Source organism: Rhinolophus sinicus, chromosome 5 (genome assembly GCF_057876585.1).
Source record: "Rhinolophus sinicus isolate RSI-liver-muscle chromosome 5, RSI-T2T, whole genome shotgun sequence".
NCBI lineage: Eukaryota > Metazoa > Chordata > Mammalia > Chiroptera > Rhinolophidae > Rhinolophus > Rhinolophus sinicus.
Window position 1 is genome coordinate 32,378,177 of NC_142505.1, and position 18,428 is coordinate 32,396,604.

The 18,428-nt window shown below is 41.7% G+C and overlaps 1 protein-coding gene across 1 annotated transcript in view; it reads left to right on the forward strand.

Moving 5' to 3' along the window:
* Positions 1 to 358: 358 nt before the first annotated feature.
* Positions 359 to 18,428, forward strand: part of ACP3 (acid phosphatase 3) — a 47,567-nt gene continuing 29,497 nt past the window's right edge. The window contains exons 1-4 of the mRNA XM_019725939.3: positions 359 to 566; positions 12,554 to 12,649; positions 17,618 to 17,704; positions 18,156 to 18,308. Of these exons, the coding sequence (XP_019581498.3) occupies positions 387 to 566; positions 12,554 to 12,649; positions 17,618 to 17,704; positions 18,156 to 18,308 (516 nt within the window). The 5' untranslated portion in view covers positions 359 to 386. The remainder of the gene's footprint in view (positions 567 to 12,553; positions 12,650 to 17,617; positions 17,705 to 18,155; positions 18,309 to 18,428) is intronic.

Sequence of the window (18,428 nt, forward strand, 5' to 3'; positions counted from 1 at the left end):
CTATAATTCTGGATTCCCAAAAGATTAGGAATCACTGGCCGAAGGTTTCCAAAGTCAGGGGAGATCCTCTTCCGAGGTGACAACCACAAAACAAACACTGTATTACAACCCCATCTAAAGAAAAGGTAAAAGTAAAGGTGAATTTAAAAAGAAATGTTTACTAAAGATGCTCTGTGACCTTGAAAAACAGATTTGCCCTCTCGGGGCCTCAGTGTTCTAACTTAGACCCAGAACACCGATCTCTCACACTCTGCCCAAAAAAAACGATCTAACCAGACACAAGCCAAACCCCGCCCCAAGCTACCTGGAGATTTCATTATTTACAGGTCTGGCTCCTCCCAGCTCCTCCTCCTCTTTTAATCCTTGATTAAATAGCTTCCCCTCCAATGACTTCTGCACGGGAAGCAGCACCGCCTAAACTCCTGTCTGAAACAGCTTGTCCCAGCATGAGAGCTGTCCCTCTCCTGGTGGCCAGGACAGCAAGCCTTCACCTTAGCTTCTTGCTCCTGCTTTCCTTCTGGCTAGACCGAGGTGTGGCAGCTAAGGAGCTGAAGTTCGTGACATTGGTGAGTAGACTTTTCTCATTGCTTTTCCCTTAAAATTGTTACGAGCAGGGTCTGAAAACCAAGTGCTGGTTTCATTTTACCCTCGTGTTGTCTCTGGGAGACCAAACGCAGAAAGCAAATAATCAAGTTTCGCAAGTTCCTCATAACGTGTCCTGACAAAAAAGTGTTTGGTTTGGTTATTTTTGCCCTTGCCCGTGTTATTTATGTGTCCACTTATTTTACAACTGCCTTCAATGTAGATTCCTTTTGACAGCCACCCGAGGCCAGGAGAAGCCTCAGCTGGCGCTGTTTAGCACTGGGAACTAAACGAGTTTCATTCAGTTTAATGATTATTTGTTTGCAAACCAAAAAAAAAACAACAGTCATTTTCTGAATTAAGTAGACTTTTTGTTTATCAGGAAATTGAAAAATGTGTTTGTAAACAGTGTTTGAAGCATAAAAGTGAAACTAAATTCAAGAACTCTAGGATGACTTCCTGATATATAGATTTTGTTGACCATTAAAATCATGTCTTTCCCCACCCATATGTGTGACAAATTATGAAAATAAGGGAGGGTGCCTAATGCATGATGTCAAAGAAAGAAAATATACTGTTTTAAAAATAGAAACAAACTATGCAAACTAAAAGCGGATTTTCCACTTTATATATGAGTTTTAGAATTGATCCCTCCATATCTCTTGGTTTCTGTGTCTTTGATTTTCTTTGTATCTTTTGTTTTCTTTTCCTGTTTCACTGTCTTTCTCTGCCTCTGACCTTCTCCTCATCTTTCACAAGCTCTCAATCTCTTTCTCTGCCTGACATTTTTTATTTCATTGTGAAAGTATGCTGATAAATATGTAGATTTTCTTTCTGTACGTATATTCAAATTTTATTTTTATAACTTGAAGGGAGGTTACCTTTTACTTAATAATTAAACATGCTCCTATTTTCTCAGCTTACGGCATTCAGAATTCCATTCCCTTCTATAGAAACATTTCATAACCATGTGCTTATGCAAATCATGATTCTTAGTCCTAATCTTTACTAGGTCATGAGTCAACAATGAAAGAGAAATGTATCATCAATTTATTTATAAATGATTTCACTTTTGCTGAAAAAGCTGTGTAAAATTGTGTACCTTCCTTGGGAAGCTAGACTTTTAGTTATACGTCTAGGGAAATCCATGTAAGTTAGACTTTTAGTTCTGTTCATGGGCTCCTTGCAACATGTACGTTAAGCAAGTATAGGGACTGTGCGGAAATTGCACTGCTAACTCTGTAAACCCGTGACAAGCTGGTAGAGTAGTAATCCTCTTTCAGATATGGCAGTGAACTCTCAGTTAGCTGCATTTGGTAATGTCTTTCCTTCATGTTTTACTACAGCCCAGGCTAACTTCCCTTGGCTACCAAACTCTTGAGGGTTTCCTTTCTTCCGTTCCACTCTTTTAACAGCTGTTTTGAGAATCCAAGTTAATTCTTCCCTAAGAAAAACCTTAAGTAGCTCTCTTAGAGCTCAAAAAATATTAGCGGTTATCACACAAGGCAAGTGTTAACCATTTTTCCTACCATGGCTTCCTTCCACTAATAATAGACGAAGGGCAATTTAATACACCTTTCTTGGCCCTTACAAAACACTTCTATCCAAGGACTTGAGCCAGAAGATATCACTTTCTTCTTTTTATTGCTTATAGAGAATATCTAACTATAAATGGTTCAATTATATACCCACAGAAATGTTTAGAAAATTATTAGGAGAACCAGAATAAAAGAAAGGTGTCTTTGATTGAAGTGGTATATTAATAACAATAACCAATAGTTAACTGAGTGCTTACTAAGTGCCAGGCACTTTCTGAGAGTTCAATATGGGTTATGTCACATAGTCCTCCCAGCAACCCTATAAAGTAGGGTTGCCAGGAAAACATAGGATGCCCAGTTAAATTTGAATTTCAGATAAACAGCAAAAATTATTTTAGTATAATGTTCCATGCAATATTTGGGCATCCTGTATTTTTGCTTAGTAAATCTGGCAACCACTCTGTAAGGTTTTTGTGAAAATCTTATTATCCCTATTTTATAGATAAAGAAATTGAGGCCCAAAGAGGTTAAGCAACTTACCCACGGTCACACAGCTCAGATTTGAACACAAGCTGTATGATCCCAGAGGCCATGTCCTTAATCACTTAGGCACATTCTGTTCCTGTTGTGTGGATATAACCCAGCACACAGAACTGAGATCTCCCCATGGAGATTTGGTGTGTTGGCTCGACTCATAATCAGCAAGTGGTTTCCTTGCATTTCCTCTGTGATCCAAAATAATAATATAATAATAATAATAAATCTTCCCAAGTTCTCAAAAGCTGTTCTTGGCAAAAAGAGGAGGAAAATGTCCTTGGTGTTTGTTCTTTCTAATGAAGAGTCATCACATGACCTTTTAAAACAGGCTCACAAAAGTGCATCCCGTTGGAACGCTAGTTTGACGAGTTATTAACAGGCGTTGCTTGGTTTAAAAAAAAATGGGTTTCAATAACTAGATCAAATTGAGAAATAGAATGTGGGTTAAACTGTGTTTAAAGGTCTAATAAATGCAAGACACTTGAGAGTCTTTAATATTCTAGTATGTGCTGTGGCTTTCAAGTAAATTGTGTTTCCTAAATTTTTGACTACAGAATCCACCTCTTTTTTTTTTTTTTAACAAAGTATTCTGTAGAAAACCCTTAGAGAATTGCTGTTTTTAAATTTATAGAGAAAGAATAATAAATATGGTGAATCCCAATGTAGCCATCAAGTAGCTTCAATAATTATCACCCATGGCCAACCTGTTTCATACATATGCCCACACACTCCTACGGGGCTTTTTAAAAGTAATCCAGTATATCATTATTCCATCCATAAGTAGGGAAATGCCATTTGAAAGCATTCTCTCTCCCCTAAGTGAGGGAAAACACCAGGTTCTCTCAAGTAGAGAGAAAAATTTCTTCTCATTCCTCCCAGGTTTTACAAAGAAAGGGATAATGAGTCACCAAGTATAAGTTCTCTTCATTCTTCACGGTTAGCCTTGCAAAATTCTAACCTAAGTCATAGAATGTCCTTGATGAAAATAGCCTCCAAATCTTAAGCACATCATTTCCACTGGGATGGGTAACTTCCTTGTTGTGGTCAGGCAAATCCAAATAAAGCTACATAGCTGGCCATCATTCTTTTCCAGGGACAGCACATCTGCAGGGTTCTGCCTCACTCCTAGAAAGTAGAAAATTGGCAAGTTTTACTCCTCAGGCAGGCGGTCTAATAGTGTTATCGATTTTCTAATGCTATATGCTAGAAGAAAAGTTGAAAGCCATACCTAGGAAACCATTTCATTCATTCAAGTCCAAGCATCATTTACCATGGACAGGTCACTTAACTCAGATGAGTTTCAAGTTCCCCACATTTAAAGGGGGGGATAATGATCATAACTGTGCTTCCTACTTCACAGAGTTGTCCTTCAGGTCAAATGGCATGATATCCATGGGAACCATGATACAAATGTAAGGTGCTGCTCAAAGGCATCAGTCCAAAGTAGAAGCTTTCCAACTTTTTGGGGTAACCTCTAGATGATCCTTAATTCTTTTTTAGAAATCGTGGTAAAGTACAGAGAACATGAAGTTGTCCATCTTAACCATTTTAAGTGTACAGTTCGGTGGCATTCAGTATGTTCACACTGGCGTGCTACCATTAAACCATCCAGCTCCAGAACTCTTTTCATCTTGCAAAACTGAAACTCCACATCCATTAAACAGCAACTCTCCATTCCTCCCTCCCTTCAGTCCCTGGAAATGAGCATTCTACTTTCTGACTCTGCCTGTACTGTATACCTCATATATGTACAGTATTTGTCCTTTAGTTACTGACTTTTTGTAGTTAGCATAAGTACATAGAACCTCAAGATTCTAGATAATCGTGTATTATTTTTGAGCTTCTAAATGTAATAAAATATGCATTTCGTTATTTCCAAATTTATAATAATAAATACACTGAATAGTTAAGCAGACGCATAACTTGAAGGGAGCAAGGAAAACATAAGGTATTAGAGAGTTATCTATACTAGAACCTTAGATAAACTGTTTAACTGTGTGTACTCAACTCTTCCCCACCTATGAATTCTGACTTATTTTCCCATGGGGGTGATCCCAGTATATCCACACCGGAAGTATGGCTTGAGGAGGGAAAGAGCTGGAAGGGAGAACAGAGAAGGGATATACTACCACAGTTCAGGGAAAGCACAGTGAAGACTTGAGTTAGATCAGAAAGCAGTAGAATTAGAAAATAAAAGATGAATTTCTTTAAAAATTTGTGAAGGCAGAATCCCTGTGGATTGAATGTGAGTATTAAGGGAGAAAGAAAAAACAAAGTGATCCTGAGTTCTCTAATTTTCGTTGCTGGAAAGATGATGATACCATGGAGATATGGTACATAAAAGGCATTAAACTTTTGAAATTCTTAAATAGGAATATGAGCTATAAACACCAGAGAAATTTATAATATTCTGTACTATACAATAAACTATAGCACAGTGGTTAAGAGTGCAGACTACCTGGGTTTGGATGCCAGCTCAATCCTTTACTAGCTGTGTGACTTTGGATGAGTAACTAATCCTATCTGTGCCTCAGTTTCATCATCAGTAAAATGGGGATAATAGTGCTTCATAGAGTTGTTGTGAGGCTTAATTGAGTTAATATATAGAAGTACTTATAAGTAAATGCTCCAAACACTGTAATTATTATATATATGAATATATGTATGTACATATTTTTTCCCACAGTTATCCCATGTGTGTTTTTGTAATGTTCACATAACCAGCTAATTAAAATACCAGGGATTTTTTTCTATTTATTCCTTTCATTCTCAAAAGTTTGATAAGTTTTCTTCCCAGTTTGGGGCCCCTGGCCCAATAAAAATTCAAAAAAAATATACATTTAAATTATTACTCAAGAGTTAAACAGGATTTATTCATTTGAACCGTGGTTTGACTTCCTGATTCATTGATTTATTGGTCCTTTCCTTAATAACTTTTGGCTGGAATAGACTACTGACTGCCCTTGTATTTGCCTTCATCTTCACTGTTCATGTTTGAACAATACCTGTGAACATAGGCAGAAGCATCTCAAGGCCTGGAAACCTTTTTTTTTTTTTTTTTTTTTTTCACTTCTGTTAAAGAATTTCAGGTGTGGCCAGTTAGCTCAGTTGGTTAGAATGCAGTGCTCTTAACAACAGTTTGGCTGGTTCAACCCCCACGTGGGCCACTGTGAGCTGCGCCCTCCACAACTAGATTGAAATAACTACTTGACTTGGAGCTGATGGGTCCTGGAAAAACACACTTAAATAAATAAAAGTTTAAAAAAAAAAAAAAGAATTTCAGTTACAGCCACCAAATTGTGAGCATTCACTAGACGCCAGGCTCTTTACATTTGTATTTTGAATCCCCAAAATGATCCGGGAAGGTGTATAATATTATCTTGGCAATGCATAAGAGTAATGGAAAAGGAGCTGGAACTTCTCTGTGGTGTACTGGGTACTAGGGACTCAAGATGCAACTGTCGGGTGGCACATCTACAACTTGTGGGTTGTCTTAGAAAAGATGTGCCAGATAAAACTCTCTATTGGAAAACAACACCGGGTTCCTGCCTCCGCTCACTAGCAACCCTCCAGTGTTTGTCCTTGGCTCTATGGCTCCCTAATCACAGCACAAGGAGCAGCAAAGCTGTGTGTGAAGACCTGCGTGTTCTCCAAAGGCATTCGCCGGGCAGAGCACCGTGCCCTGAGTGTTGGTGCTGGGCCAAGTCCACTTTGCTTACACAAGCTTCTTCCTGCTTTTCACGCCAACATGTTCAGCACATTTTCAGGGTGGTGCACTGATCAGGGAAATTATAATTGAATCAAGACCTTTCCATCAGCCAGGTTGCCACTACAGGCGCTTGAAGCTTTCAAAGTCTCCTAAACTCAAAGAAATAAATGAAGTAATCCTCTCAGTCAGTGAAATAAAAGTGGGGGAGAGATCATTAGATGTTAATAGGGATATTTCTTGAAGGAAAGGGCTATGTTTCCCTTTGCTCAACAATAGTGCTCATTTACCCCGTATGCTGCAAGCCACTGCCAGCAGGAAAGGAAGCATAGGGGGGTAGCTAAGTTAAATGCCTGAATAATATAACAACAACAAAAGTAATGGTAACAAATATAACAACAAATCTCATAGACTGAGTTCTTCTTGCGTGTTCATTTCTATGATGATAACTTGGTATATACAGAGGGCGCCAAAAAAATGTACACACATTTTAAGAAAGGAAAAAAACTTAAAATTGTAGTACTCAATATAGACCAATAACTACAGATGAATACAAGTCATGTTTGACTTCTGCATTTACAAAAGGGGCTTAAAGTTGTTACCATCAGTGTAATTTTAACGCGTTTTTTTCCTTTCTTAAAGTGTGTATACTTTTTTTGGCACCCTCTGCACATTTCACTCTCATGATCCTCCTGCATGGGAAACAATGATTTCCTCATTTTACAAAGAAGGAAATCAAGGCGTGTAGAAGTTCAAGATAAATCATTATCCCAATTTAGGTGTTGACAAAGTAGAGGTTTGAACCCAACTGTAACCAACTCAAAAACCAAAGCTTTTCTGAGATATTACACAGCTTCCACACAACGTAACATCCGCTTTCACTCCCCTCTCCTGCAGGCCTCTGTACCTCCTGGGCCCTGGATAAGAGTCTCTTTAGAGTGGCCTGCTTTCCTGCTTTCCTCATGGAGTACAGAATGTATCCCCACCCTGACTCTTTTCACAGCCAGTCTGCCTTCCTTCTTACCTCTGAAGTGGGCTATGTATACATGAGGTGTGACTAAAAAAAAAAATGCAGTGAATGTTTCTAAAAATTATTACAGTAAAAAACACATTGCCATTAATCCCCCTCAAAATACACCCCCTCGCTTCAAACACACTTATCCCATCATTCTTGCCACTTTCTGAAGCAGTTCTGGAAGTCCTCTTATGTGAGTGTCCTTAGTTGCGCTGTCATGGCTGCCTTGATGTCCTGAATCAATTCAAAACATTTAACTTTCATGGTCATTTTGACTTTGGGGAAGAGCCAAGAGTTGCACCGTGCCAGATCTGATGAATAAGATGGATGAGAACACACAGTAATGTATTTATTTGACAGAAAGTGCCATATACTAGAAGCGATGTGTGACACAGAGCATTGTCATGATGGAGGATGATTTACGACACACTTTGAAACACACCTTCTCTCAATTGTAGCTCACACCCGACTGACTGCACTGAACAAGTTGAAACTTGTCACACACTGTTACTAATGTTCCATGCACTGCTTTCCGTATTGAAGATCACTGCCTTTCCATAGGACGGCACTCGGGAGTAGCATTCACCATATTTGTTGATCACACCTCATAGTTGGCTCATTCATTTCTGCCCAAATTCTTTTGCTTTTTCATTCTTTTTACCACTGGACTTATTTCTCAGTTAAGAGAAGAAAACAAAAGGCTTTTATTCATGTCATGGTTTGTCATCGAGATTTTCACAACTTGGAGTGCACCCTAATAAAATAGAGAGTGGGATTTAATGCCAAGAGCCAAGGTCCCTTTAAAGGCTTCCAGAATCATCCCAAAGTTTTGTGATGTGTCTTGAATTCCAAACTTGAAAGGACAAGTTAATGGTTTATTAGACTCCAGTCTGGTCGAGGGCAGACTCACTCTTCTAGAAGCAAAGGCACATACGGAGGGTATCAAAGGGAAAGATAAGAGAATGAAAGAAAGGAAATAAAGTTTAAAAAATGGAGCATACACAGTGTACTTTGATGATACGTAATGATGAAAATCAACACCCATTCTGAAATGAGAAGGTTGGAAAGAAAGTCATCATATACTTGGAGGAACTGGACCCAATACAAGATTCATTCATTTATTAAAACAAGCACCGTGTGTGTGTGTGTGTGTGTGTGTGTGTGTGTGTGTGTGTGTGTGTGTGTTTACTGTGTGCCAGCACTGTTTCGGGATGTAGCTGTGCTCGTGATAGCAAGGATTCTGCTTTTGAGGTGTTTATGCGGACAGAAGCCAGATACACACACACAATAAAAAAATAAGAAAATATCAGGGATAAAAATAAAACCATGTGATGAGAGAGACAGACCTGAATTTAGTGACCAAGTGTGTGTGTGCCAGGAAAAGAAGTACAGTATTCCAAACAGACAGGACATCGAGGCCCTAAGGCTAGAACAAATTGAGTGTATTTTATGGACCAGCAGGAGGGTAAGTATGTTTAACAAGAACGTAGGGTGAGAACCTAGTGATGGCCAGGGCCAAATCAGGTAGGATCTTGTGAGCCATTGTAAGGACTTAGATTTTATACAAAAAGCAATAGGAAATGATATTATGTCTGAGCGTGAAAGAGTATAAATGAAACAAGACTGGCCACACAAGTTGATAATTGTTGGAGCAAGTGATGGACTCATAGAGAGGGGCTCATTATAAAAATCTCTATTTTTATATGTCTTTGCAATTTTCTGCAAAATAAATATTAACAAAATGAGGGTACATGAGGGGGTTCTAAGCAATCAAGTGACATTCTGATTGACATTTTTTAAAAAAACACTTGACTGCTGCAGAGAGAGGGGCTGGACGTGGTGTCCTCCAGTGTACTCCTCAGGGTCTCCATATCCTATTCAATTTGCCAAATCTGGTTGGCAGACTGATGGAGGGGAATCATTCATGGGGGTAGCAAACTGTGGTTCTTTTTTTTTTTTTTTTTTTTTTTAATGTCTCAACTGTTCCTTTTTTTTTTTTACACTTACACTTTTTTTCAATTACAGTTGACATTCAACGTTATTTTATATTAGTTTCAGGTGTATATCATAATGGTTAGACATTTATATAATTCACAAAGTGAACACCCCATAAGCCTACCCACCTGACACCATACATAGTTATTACGATATTATTTACTATATTCCCTATGGCAAACCATGATTCTTTTTTTAAAAAGTTATGTGTTATTTAAAATGGAGAAGTGAATGTGGTGGGGGGAAAATAATGAGTTGGTAATCAGAGGAATTAGGAGGTCTGGACAGCTTCGTCAATCTGTTTGAGCCTCAGTTTCCTCATTTGTTCAGTGCAGCAATAGTAGAACCTATCCTCACAGGAGGGTCGTAAGAATTAAAATAGGTAGCATGGGAAAGGATTGTATAAGACCATGAAGGGCTGCACAAACATGATGTGTTGTTATTATCTTAGATGTCTTCCTATTGGAATTACCACTAGTACTGCAAATAGTCCTACTGCTAACGGTATGTTTTTAAGTTTCTAAAGGATTTTATGCGTATGATTGCTGGACTGAGAACAGAGGTTATAAATTTGGCAGAGCAGCCCTTAAGAAGGTTGCCTTACCACAAACTTTAAAGAGCACCTAGGCAGAGTCCAAGGGCTCCAGCTGAATTGGCGAAACTAGAAACACAGGAGTGCCACCTGCCTGCGTGCGTACACACTCACACACACACACACACACACACACACACACACACACACACACTGATTTCCAGCACCAGAGGTGGGGGATGGTTTATTAAGTGTTTCTGTGGGACACCTCCTCCAAAGAGTTCACAGCATGTTTGAGTCACTGCCTCAGAAACCCTCAAAACTTACTGCAGTGTAGCGGAGTACAATTATTTCTGACCTATAAGAATGGAGTAAGGAAGTTTACTCAAGTCATGTGATTATATTCCAGTACTCTGCTCTTTAAAACACTCCTCTAAGGATTCCACACTTGCTTTTCTTCCCAGGCCACTCTGTCATTTAGTTGTATAACCTGTTTTATTTTTTAAATAATGTTTGACATGGTTTCTTACCTCAAGGTTTTGTTTCTTTCTGATGCAACACCCTTACACACACACACAGCTTCCAATCTTAGAGGAAAAGAGTAGAGTTTGGAAAGAAGCCCCAGATCCCTGATCATGCACATTTAGCTGATGGGATGCTGAGTGGTGTGTTTGACCACTGAGAAATGAGCCTCTTACACGAGGTAAAGAATGCTGACATTGGAGACACACATCCTGGTTGGGACCTCTGCTCTACCATTTACACGCTGTGTGACCTTGGGCAGGTCACTTAACTAAGGCCACTTTCCTCATTTGTGAAATGAAGATAATAACGGCTTTGTAGAAGTGATGAGGGTTATAATGTATAAAAAGCACTGAGCACTGTTTCTAGAACAAAGCAAGAGTTCAAAACATGTTGAGGAATTATTGTTGTAGTTATAGGCTGGTAGGAAACATTGCAAATTATTTTACTACAGCGTCTCTCATCTGACTTCTCTTTGACTAAATCAGTGGCTCCCAGTTGGAGGTGATTTTGCCCCCAGGGGACATTTGGCAATGTCTGGAGAACTTTCTAGTTGTCACAATGGAGGAATGCTACTGGCATCTAGTGAGCAAAGGCCAGGGATGCTGCTAAACATCCTGCAATGCACAGGAAAGCCCACCCCAAGGAATTATCCAAACCAATGTCAATAGCTCTGAGGTGGAAAACCCCGGGAACTAAACAATATGGGGTTTTTAATCTATCGAAACCATATAACAACTTTAGTTACTCAGATCTGGGAAAGTATTTAGCACATACTATTTCAGGGTCTAAAAGTCTGAAGTATGTTTCGATTGTGGTTAGCCTCAATAATCTCTGAGCACGACCAAGTCACCCTGAGTGACTAGCAACAGTAGGTGCTCATCAGAGAATAGAGAGCCTTTCTTCCCACCACGAGGGGACCATTCGTGACAGTAATTCCTTACCTAGCCAAAATTATTTCTTAAGACCCACTGCACCTTTAGCCCTCTGTTTGCTCTAGCCTGTTCCACTGAGATTTTAGTTTCTCGCCAGTTTAGGGGGCCAAAACATCAGTTTTCTTCAGAAACCAGAGTCACAACCCAAGTCTTAGAAGCCTGTCTCACTGTCCTGGGATCCCATCTCAAAGATGACTAAAGTTTGAGACTGTGCCTTATTCAGTGTCTACTAAACTGTTTTTGCAGCATTTGGAAAGAGCTGCTTCCTGGCTTTCTTTTCAATGGAGCAGCTTAGCCAGTAGTGTTAAGTGGAAAGTACAGGAAATCTCAGATAATGCAATTAAATATGCATGTTTAATATTCATTTATAATGCAATGAAATATGTTTGCTGACATCAGGGTAGACTTCATCTTGTACTTCTTGAGTGTTTTTCTTTCCCTATCTTTTACTTATAAAATAGCTTTGTGCCTCTGATTAAAAGCATATTATAATCAGAAAGCATATTATAATCAAATACCAAGGTTTCCAAAGTCCAGGCTACTCTCCCCAAAGAGTAAAATGGGCAGTCAAAACAGCATGTACACAAATCCAGAAGTATTCCTTAAAGTATTTAGAATTCGCTTTTCTAATCCCCCCACCACAAATCCTTTACCCCTAACCTCCTAAAAACTGACAAATCATTGACTCAGAATGGTCGCAAATTCTATGTTGCATTTTATAGCACTTTTTACTGTATGAAAAAATTTTAAAACCATAATTACGTAACCACAATTAAGGGAGGAACAATTCTTATCAGAGTTTGTCTGTAATAAAGTGATCTTACTAAATTTTGTGTTCCTTCTTGCCCTATCTGATGTACAAACCAGTCTCCATGTGTGGATCTCCTGCCTCCTAATGGCTAATCCTCCTCTTACTTGCATTACCTGAAACACAGGGAACGTGTTAGTGAGCTTAACCTGAGATGTACCTGGGAGGTTTTTAAAAATCCTGATGCCCTGGCTGCATCCCAAATTAAATAAAAACAAAATCACTAGGAATGGATCCATCTGCAGAATTTATTTTAATTTCCCAAGTAATTCTATGAGCAGCCAAGGCTGAGGACCAGTGGTTTAAAAGGATATCTATTATGACGAACAGAGGCAAAAAACCTGCGTGAAATGTATAACATTACTGTCTCCATCTATTTCCAGGTGTTCAGGCATGGAGACCGAAGCCCTATTGAAACCTTTCCTAATGACCCCTTTAAGGAATCCTCGTGGCCACAAGGATTTGGCCAACTCACTCAGGTCAGTTGGATTTCCAGCTAAAGGTTGGTGATGAGTCTCAAAGGAAACTAAAATTGTGTGGTTTGCAATCTATTGAAACCATATAACCAGTTACTCAGATCTGGGAAACTATTTTGCATGATTACCCAGGATCTAAGAAGTGTGAAATGTGTGTTGATTATAGAAAGAGAGGCACTCATGGTTAGCCTAGATAATTTCTGGTCATGTCCAAGTGTCATGCGGGGTCTCAGCTCCTGCTCATACACAAGAACACAGGATATGGTGAGGCCAAAAAGGAACACCAATGGAGCCATGGATGGGTGGTTCACACCGCTATATTCTCACTGGCGGCCGGGCAAGACACAGGAAGTACACATCTGCCTGTACCCTAACAAAGGGTCTTTCTGTACCACAGTCTCTCTGGCAGCCAGGAGAGACACAGGAAACCAGCATCCACCAGTTCCTCTACATGGTAGTACATTCCCAAACAGTCAAGCAGTCGATCAAATCAGAGATGGAAGGCAGTTCCCCATGGTCCACAGTCATTTGCCAGGGCTGTGCATTGGCCTCTCACAACGTGTGCCCTCACCGCAGGGTGAGGGCTCCAAGTTCTTCCCAACCTGGGGTAAGGGATGACCTTGACCTCACCCGCATCTTCCACCAAGGATTCAGCCAGCGTTTCCTCCTGGGATCACAATTCACACATCCGGGCTGCCTCAATAAGCACTTCCCAGCCCACGCGGCCACAATGATCTTCGCTTTCTCCAGCTGTGCTGGTTGGAGAATCGTCCACATCTTCCCATCCCTCCACGGGGGTGCAACTCCTGAGAACAGTGGCTACCGGGTACTACACACAGTGTGGGGGCCACCTGTCCTCCTGCCCAAAGTCAGATACCATTCCTACCTGGCCAGGCTCTTGCTCACCGCGCCAGGCATCCGAGTGGGTGATGGCCCCAGTGTAAGATGTCCACAACCCCAGGAGCACATGGCAGCAGTGGACCACCAAAAAGCAGGCGATGCCTGCTATAGCCAACAGGGTGGCATGCCATCTGGAGAATCGAGAGGACCACCAATTCACCCAGGGGTCACGTTTCTCCCAGGCAGATCGTGTTTCCTGCTCCCTCCCGGCGCTACTACTCACAGGCTTCCCAAAACTGAGTTTTCATAAGCACAAATTGCTCCACTGCCCTTCGGAGAGCTTTGGCTGGCACCGTACCCTGTTCGCTGCGTCATGTATAGTGCAGGGTCTCAGCTCCCGCTCCCAGTGGGTGGACACAGAATATGGTGAGGCCAAAAAGGAACAGCAACAGATCCATGGATAGTAGGTTTATACCACTATATTCTCACTGGCGGCTGGGTTGGAGATATAGGAAGCAGGAGCCACACGTTCCACAATCCATCGTCCACTTCTCTGTCAACCAACCAACCCCGCAACACAGCCACGGCAGGTATATCAGTGGCCAATGGCTAACCGGCAACAGCTGATGGCCACCCAGCCACAGCGGACGGCCATCTGATCACAGCTGATGGCCATCCAATAACAAAGCCCGCACCTTTCCACGTGAGGCCGAGAGCCTAGAAACTGCTCTCTGGGACTCTGTCCCTACACCAAGTCACCCTTAGTGATGAGGAACTATAGGAAAAGTATATAGAATTGCCTGCTTTGATCTTTTTTTACCACGTTGGCTTTATTAAAGCATAAGAGATGTGCATGGACAACAGAAGAATACAGAAGTTTAGAGATGCTGAAGAGAACCAAGAGATACTCACAAGCCAGCCCCTGAGTTTCTCAGGCTCCACCTGAGAAAGTAGAAAATCTTGTAATCAATAAGCTGCATCTGCAGGGTTGGGAAACTATGAATCCTCTGAAAGTGCTGATACCAGATTTCATTTCTTGTCAACTGGATCGACTGGGATTGAGCCCTCCTTATAAGTGGTCAACTAAACACAGGGAGCTCTACTTCCGACAGAGCACCTAAGGAGAAAGTGCACTGGGAAACAACGACAAATGTAGTGTCTGCTCCAGTTGGCCACACCCTTCACTTGGAAAAGTGAATGTCTCTTCTGCGTGGAGCCACATGGCCAGGTGCATTGCTCCTGTCCTGACCAAAGCACTGTTTCAATATATTAAGAAAATGTCAGTGTCTAGAAGTGGCTATCTCCAAAACCAGTGGGCCTTTATTTTGGCCAAACATTGGAATTATTTGAAGAGCTTTAGAAAGCGTCAATGTCTGCCTGGGAGGATCTTATGTAGGAGTAAGAGTGTGGCCTGGACATTGGGATTTTTAGAAGCTTCTCAGTTGATCTGTTGACTCCAGTGTGCATCCAAGGCTGAGAATTGCTGCACTAACTCAACTACAATGTTTCAGGGAGGAGAAACCTCAGAGAGGCTGCTTGAGGCCAGCACCTTCCGGCTCTGAGGTCAGGGCTCTTCTCACCATAGCCTACCCAGCTTCTGACTTCCTGAATATGAGAAGTGTTAAAAGAATTCAGGGCTGCTTCTTAATAGCTATGGTTCTGTGTAGACTCCAGTTCCCCTGCTGTGCTTTTCCATAAGATGAAAAGATTCTTCCAGATTCTGGGATATGTACTCCTTCTGAGAGTCCCCTGACGAGCCGTCAGATTCTCTTGGAGCAGTGTTTCTCATGCTTTTAATGTGAATGAATCATTTGGGGTCTTATTAAAATGCAGATTCTAATTCAGCAGGTCTGACATGGGACATTTCGAACATATTCCCAGGTGATGCCAGAGGTGCTGGTACATGGCCACTCTTGAAGTAGCAAGGTCCTCGAGCCTATGGCCAGGTACTTCCAATCTACATAATGACAAGTGATGGCTAAGTTAGTGGTTCTCAAAGTGTTGTCCCTGGATGAGCAACATCACCATCACCTGGGAACTTGACAGAACTATAGATTCTTTGACTCCATCCATTGAGCCACAAGTTCTGGGGTGGAAGCCTGGGAATCTTTGTTTTAATGAGTCCTCCAGGGGATTCTGTGCATGGTAAAGTTTGAAAACCATTGCTCTATAGAAGATGACTGTTTCCTCAAAAGTCGGCTGTAAGTTAGAACAACTATTAGACCCAAAGTACCTGATTATTCAGCTACCCAGGTCATCCAGGAAACTCACAAACCTCAAAGCACACATTATTCCTTTCCAATCACCTCCCTCTGCTAGAGGGGTGGTAATGATAGAGGCGCCCAGGAGTAACAAGGAAATAAGTGAGTGAGATCAAGCAGAAGCCACAGCGACCACATCCCTCTGACTCCCAAAGCTCTGGCGAGGCTCTGGATTAAAGGCACACTTCAATGCATTGTTTCTCCAAGCATGGTGCTCTACCACATGGACCTGAATCACTCAGGGCACTTGTTAAAATGCAGATTCCGGGCTACACGCAGGATCTAATGAGCGGGAATCTCTGGGGGAAATGCTAAGGAATCTGCACCTCAACAAGCACCCCTAAATGAATTTTGCTTGAGGTACTGCAATGCTTCTTAATGATTACTGGCCATCAGAATCTTAAGGAGCTTGTTAAAAACAGATTCCTGAGCTCACCCCCCAAGATTCTGGATCAGCAGGTGTCATGCAGTGTCTCTAGTCCTGCTCCCCGCACAAGAACACAGGATATGGTGAGGCCAAAAAGGAACACCCACGGAGCCATAGGTAGGGGAGTCATACCACTATATCCTCCCTGGCGGCTGGGTTGGAGACACAGGAAGCAGGAGCCACACGATCCACAACCTGCCGTCCGCTTCTCTGCCAATGAACCTCACTTGCTAGCTGCAATCCGTGCCTCTGGAGAAGCACTACTGTGGCCTCCGGGCTCCCCCACTTACCTTTGTCTGCGGATGAAGGAATGTAAGTGGACTGCTCATACCTTGTGCAGTGGGACTGTGGCCCAGTTCCCAGGGCTCTGGTTGTGGGTTGATAGTTTTTGCAGCTATAGGATAACAAACTTGGAAGGAAAGGTGAAAATATCTGTCATGTGGGGTCTCTGGTTCCACTACCTGCATAAGGACGCAGGATATGGTGAGGTCAAAAGGGAACACCAACGAAGCCATAGATAGGGGGTTCATACCACTATATTCTTGCTGGCATGCTGGGTTGGAGACACAGGAAGCAGAAGCCACACGATCCGCAACCTTCCATCGTCCGCTGTGCTACTCTGCTCTGCTCTGCTGTGCCAATCAACCAACCTCCACTTGCTGACTGCATTCCGTGCTTGCTAGCTCAGCCGCGACAGTTATATCAGTGGCCAATGGCTAACTGGTTACAGCTGATGGCCAACTAGTTACAGCTGATGGCCACCTACTACCTGAGCCAGCACCTTTCCACGTGAGGCCGAGAGCTTGGAAACTGCTCTCTGGGACTCTGTTCCCACAGCAGGTCAATAGTGGAGCCCAAGAACTTGGTTTCTAACATACTCCCAAGTGATGCTAATACTTCTGATCCACAGACCACGCTTTGAGTAACAGGCTCTAGTCTAAAATGCATAAATAAACTGTACAAATAATAAATCATTGCACTCAGAGGTTGGAAGTGATCTTCAGATTCATTCAGTCCAAACCTCTTATCAGATGGTTGAATTTCTTCCACAACCCTCCCCGCCACCCACTCTACCCCCAACCCCTCCCGGCACACAAGTAGTCAGCCAACCCTTTGAATGTTCTGCCAACAAAAATGCCCATTGAATGCTCTACCACATAAGAGATGAACCATTTACTTAAACCAAATCGATCATCAACTATTAACTGTGCAAAGCTCTATGTTAAGTGCTAATGAAGATGAAAGAGTTTTCTCAGGGAGTCATGACTAACTAAAGATTACAGCTCTCTTTTCTTGTTTTTAGTTTAAAATGTGTTGTTGTTGTGGAACTATTAAAGCATACCATTGTTCGCTCTATTCATTTAATGACAAGGGATGAGATGCATAGATAAGATTCACAGAACTTACTTTCACTAATTTCTGCTTTTATTTTTTTTCCCACAGCTGGGCATGGAGCAGCATTATGAACTTGGACAGTATATAAAGAAAAGATATGAAAACTTCTTGAATGAGTCCTATAAACATCAACAGGCAAGTTGGGGAGCGAAGGGTGGGTGTCCCTTGGAAGAATTTAACATAATGTTGCATTTGTGAAAGTGTTTTGACTGTTTCCCAAGCAACTTATACAAATCAGATATCTTGTCCTCTTCATACAAACATTTTGTTTCTAAAAAAAATTAGACAGGAGTAAGTTTGAAATTGTATGGACACCTATGGTAAATACTTTAGCTTGGCAACTGGTGGCAAGTAGCCACCACTTAATTGGTCACTTTTGGCAATTCAACTATGGGCATACCAGGCTGCTATATTCCACGGCATGCTTATAACATTGTCTCTTCCGTAATAGATCTGATGTTCATGGTGCTACCACAATGTCAGCTAATATTTTGGTGTGGGTGTCCTACCCTTTCTCAAATATTAGCTCCACAGGAAAACCCACAGTTCTTCTCAGTTGGATTCTGCTTTGATTTTCCCACTCTAGGTGTATGTTCGAAGCACAGATGTTGACCGGACTTTGATGAGCGCTATGACAAACCTTGCAGGCCTATTTCCCCCAGAGGGTACCAGTGTCTGGAACCCGAGCCTCCTCTGGCAGCCCATCCCGGTGCACACAATCCCTCTTTCTGAAGATCGGGTCAGTATTCTGAAAAAAAAACAACAGGAGATTCTATTGGGCCTGGAAGGAGGAAGGCAGGCTGCTCGGTCCTTGTGGATTTGGGAATCTGAACACTGCTTGGGTTGTGCAGACTTCATT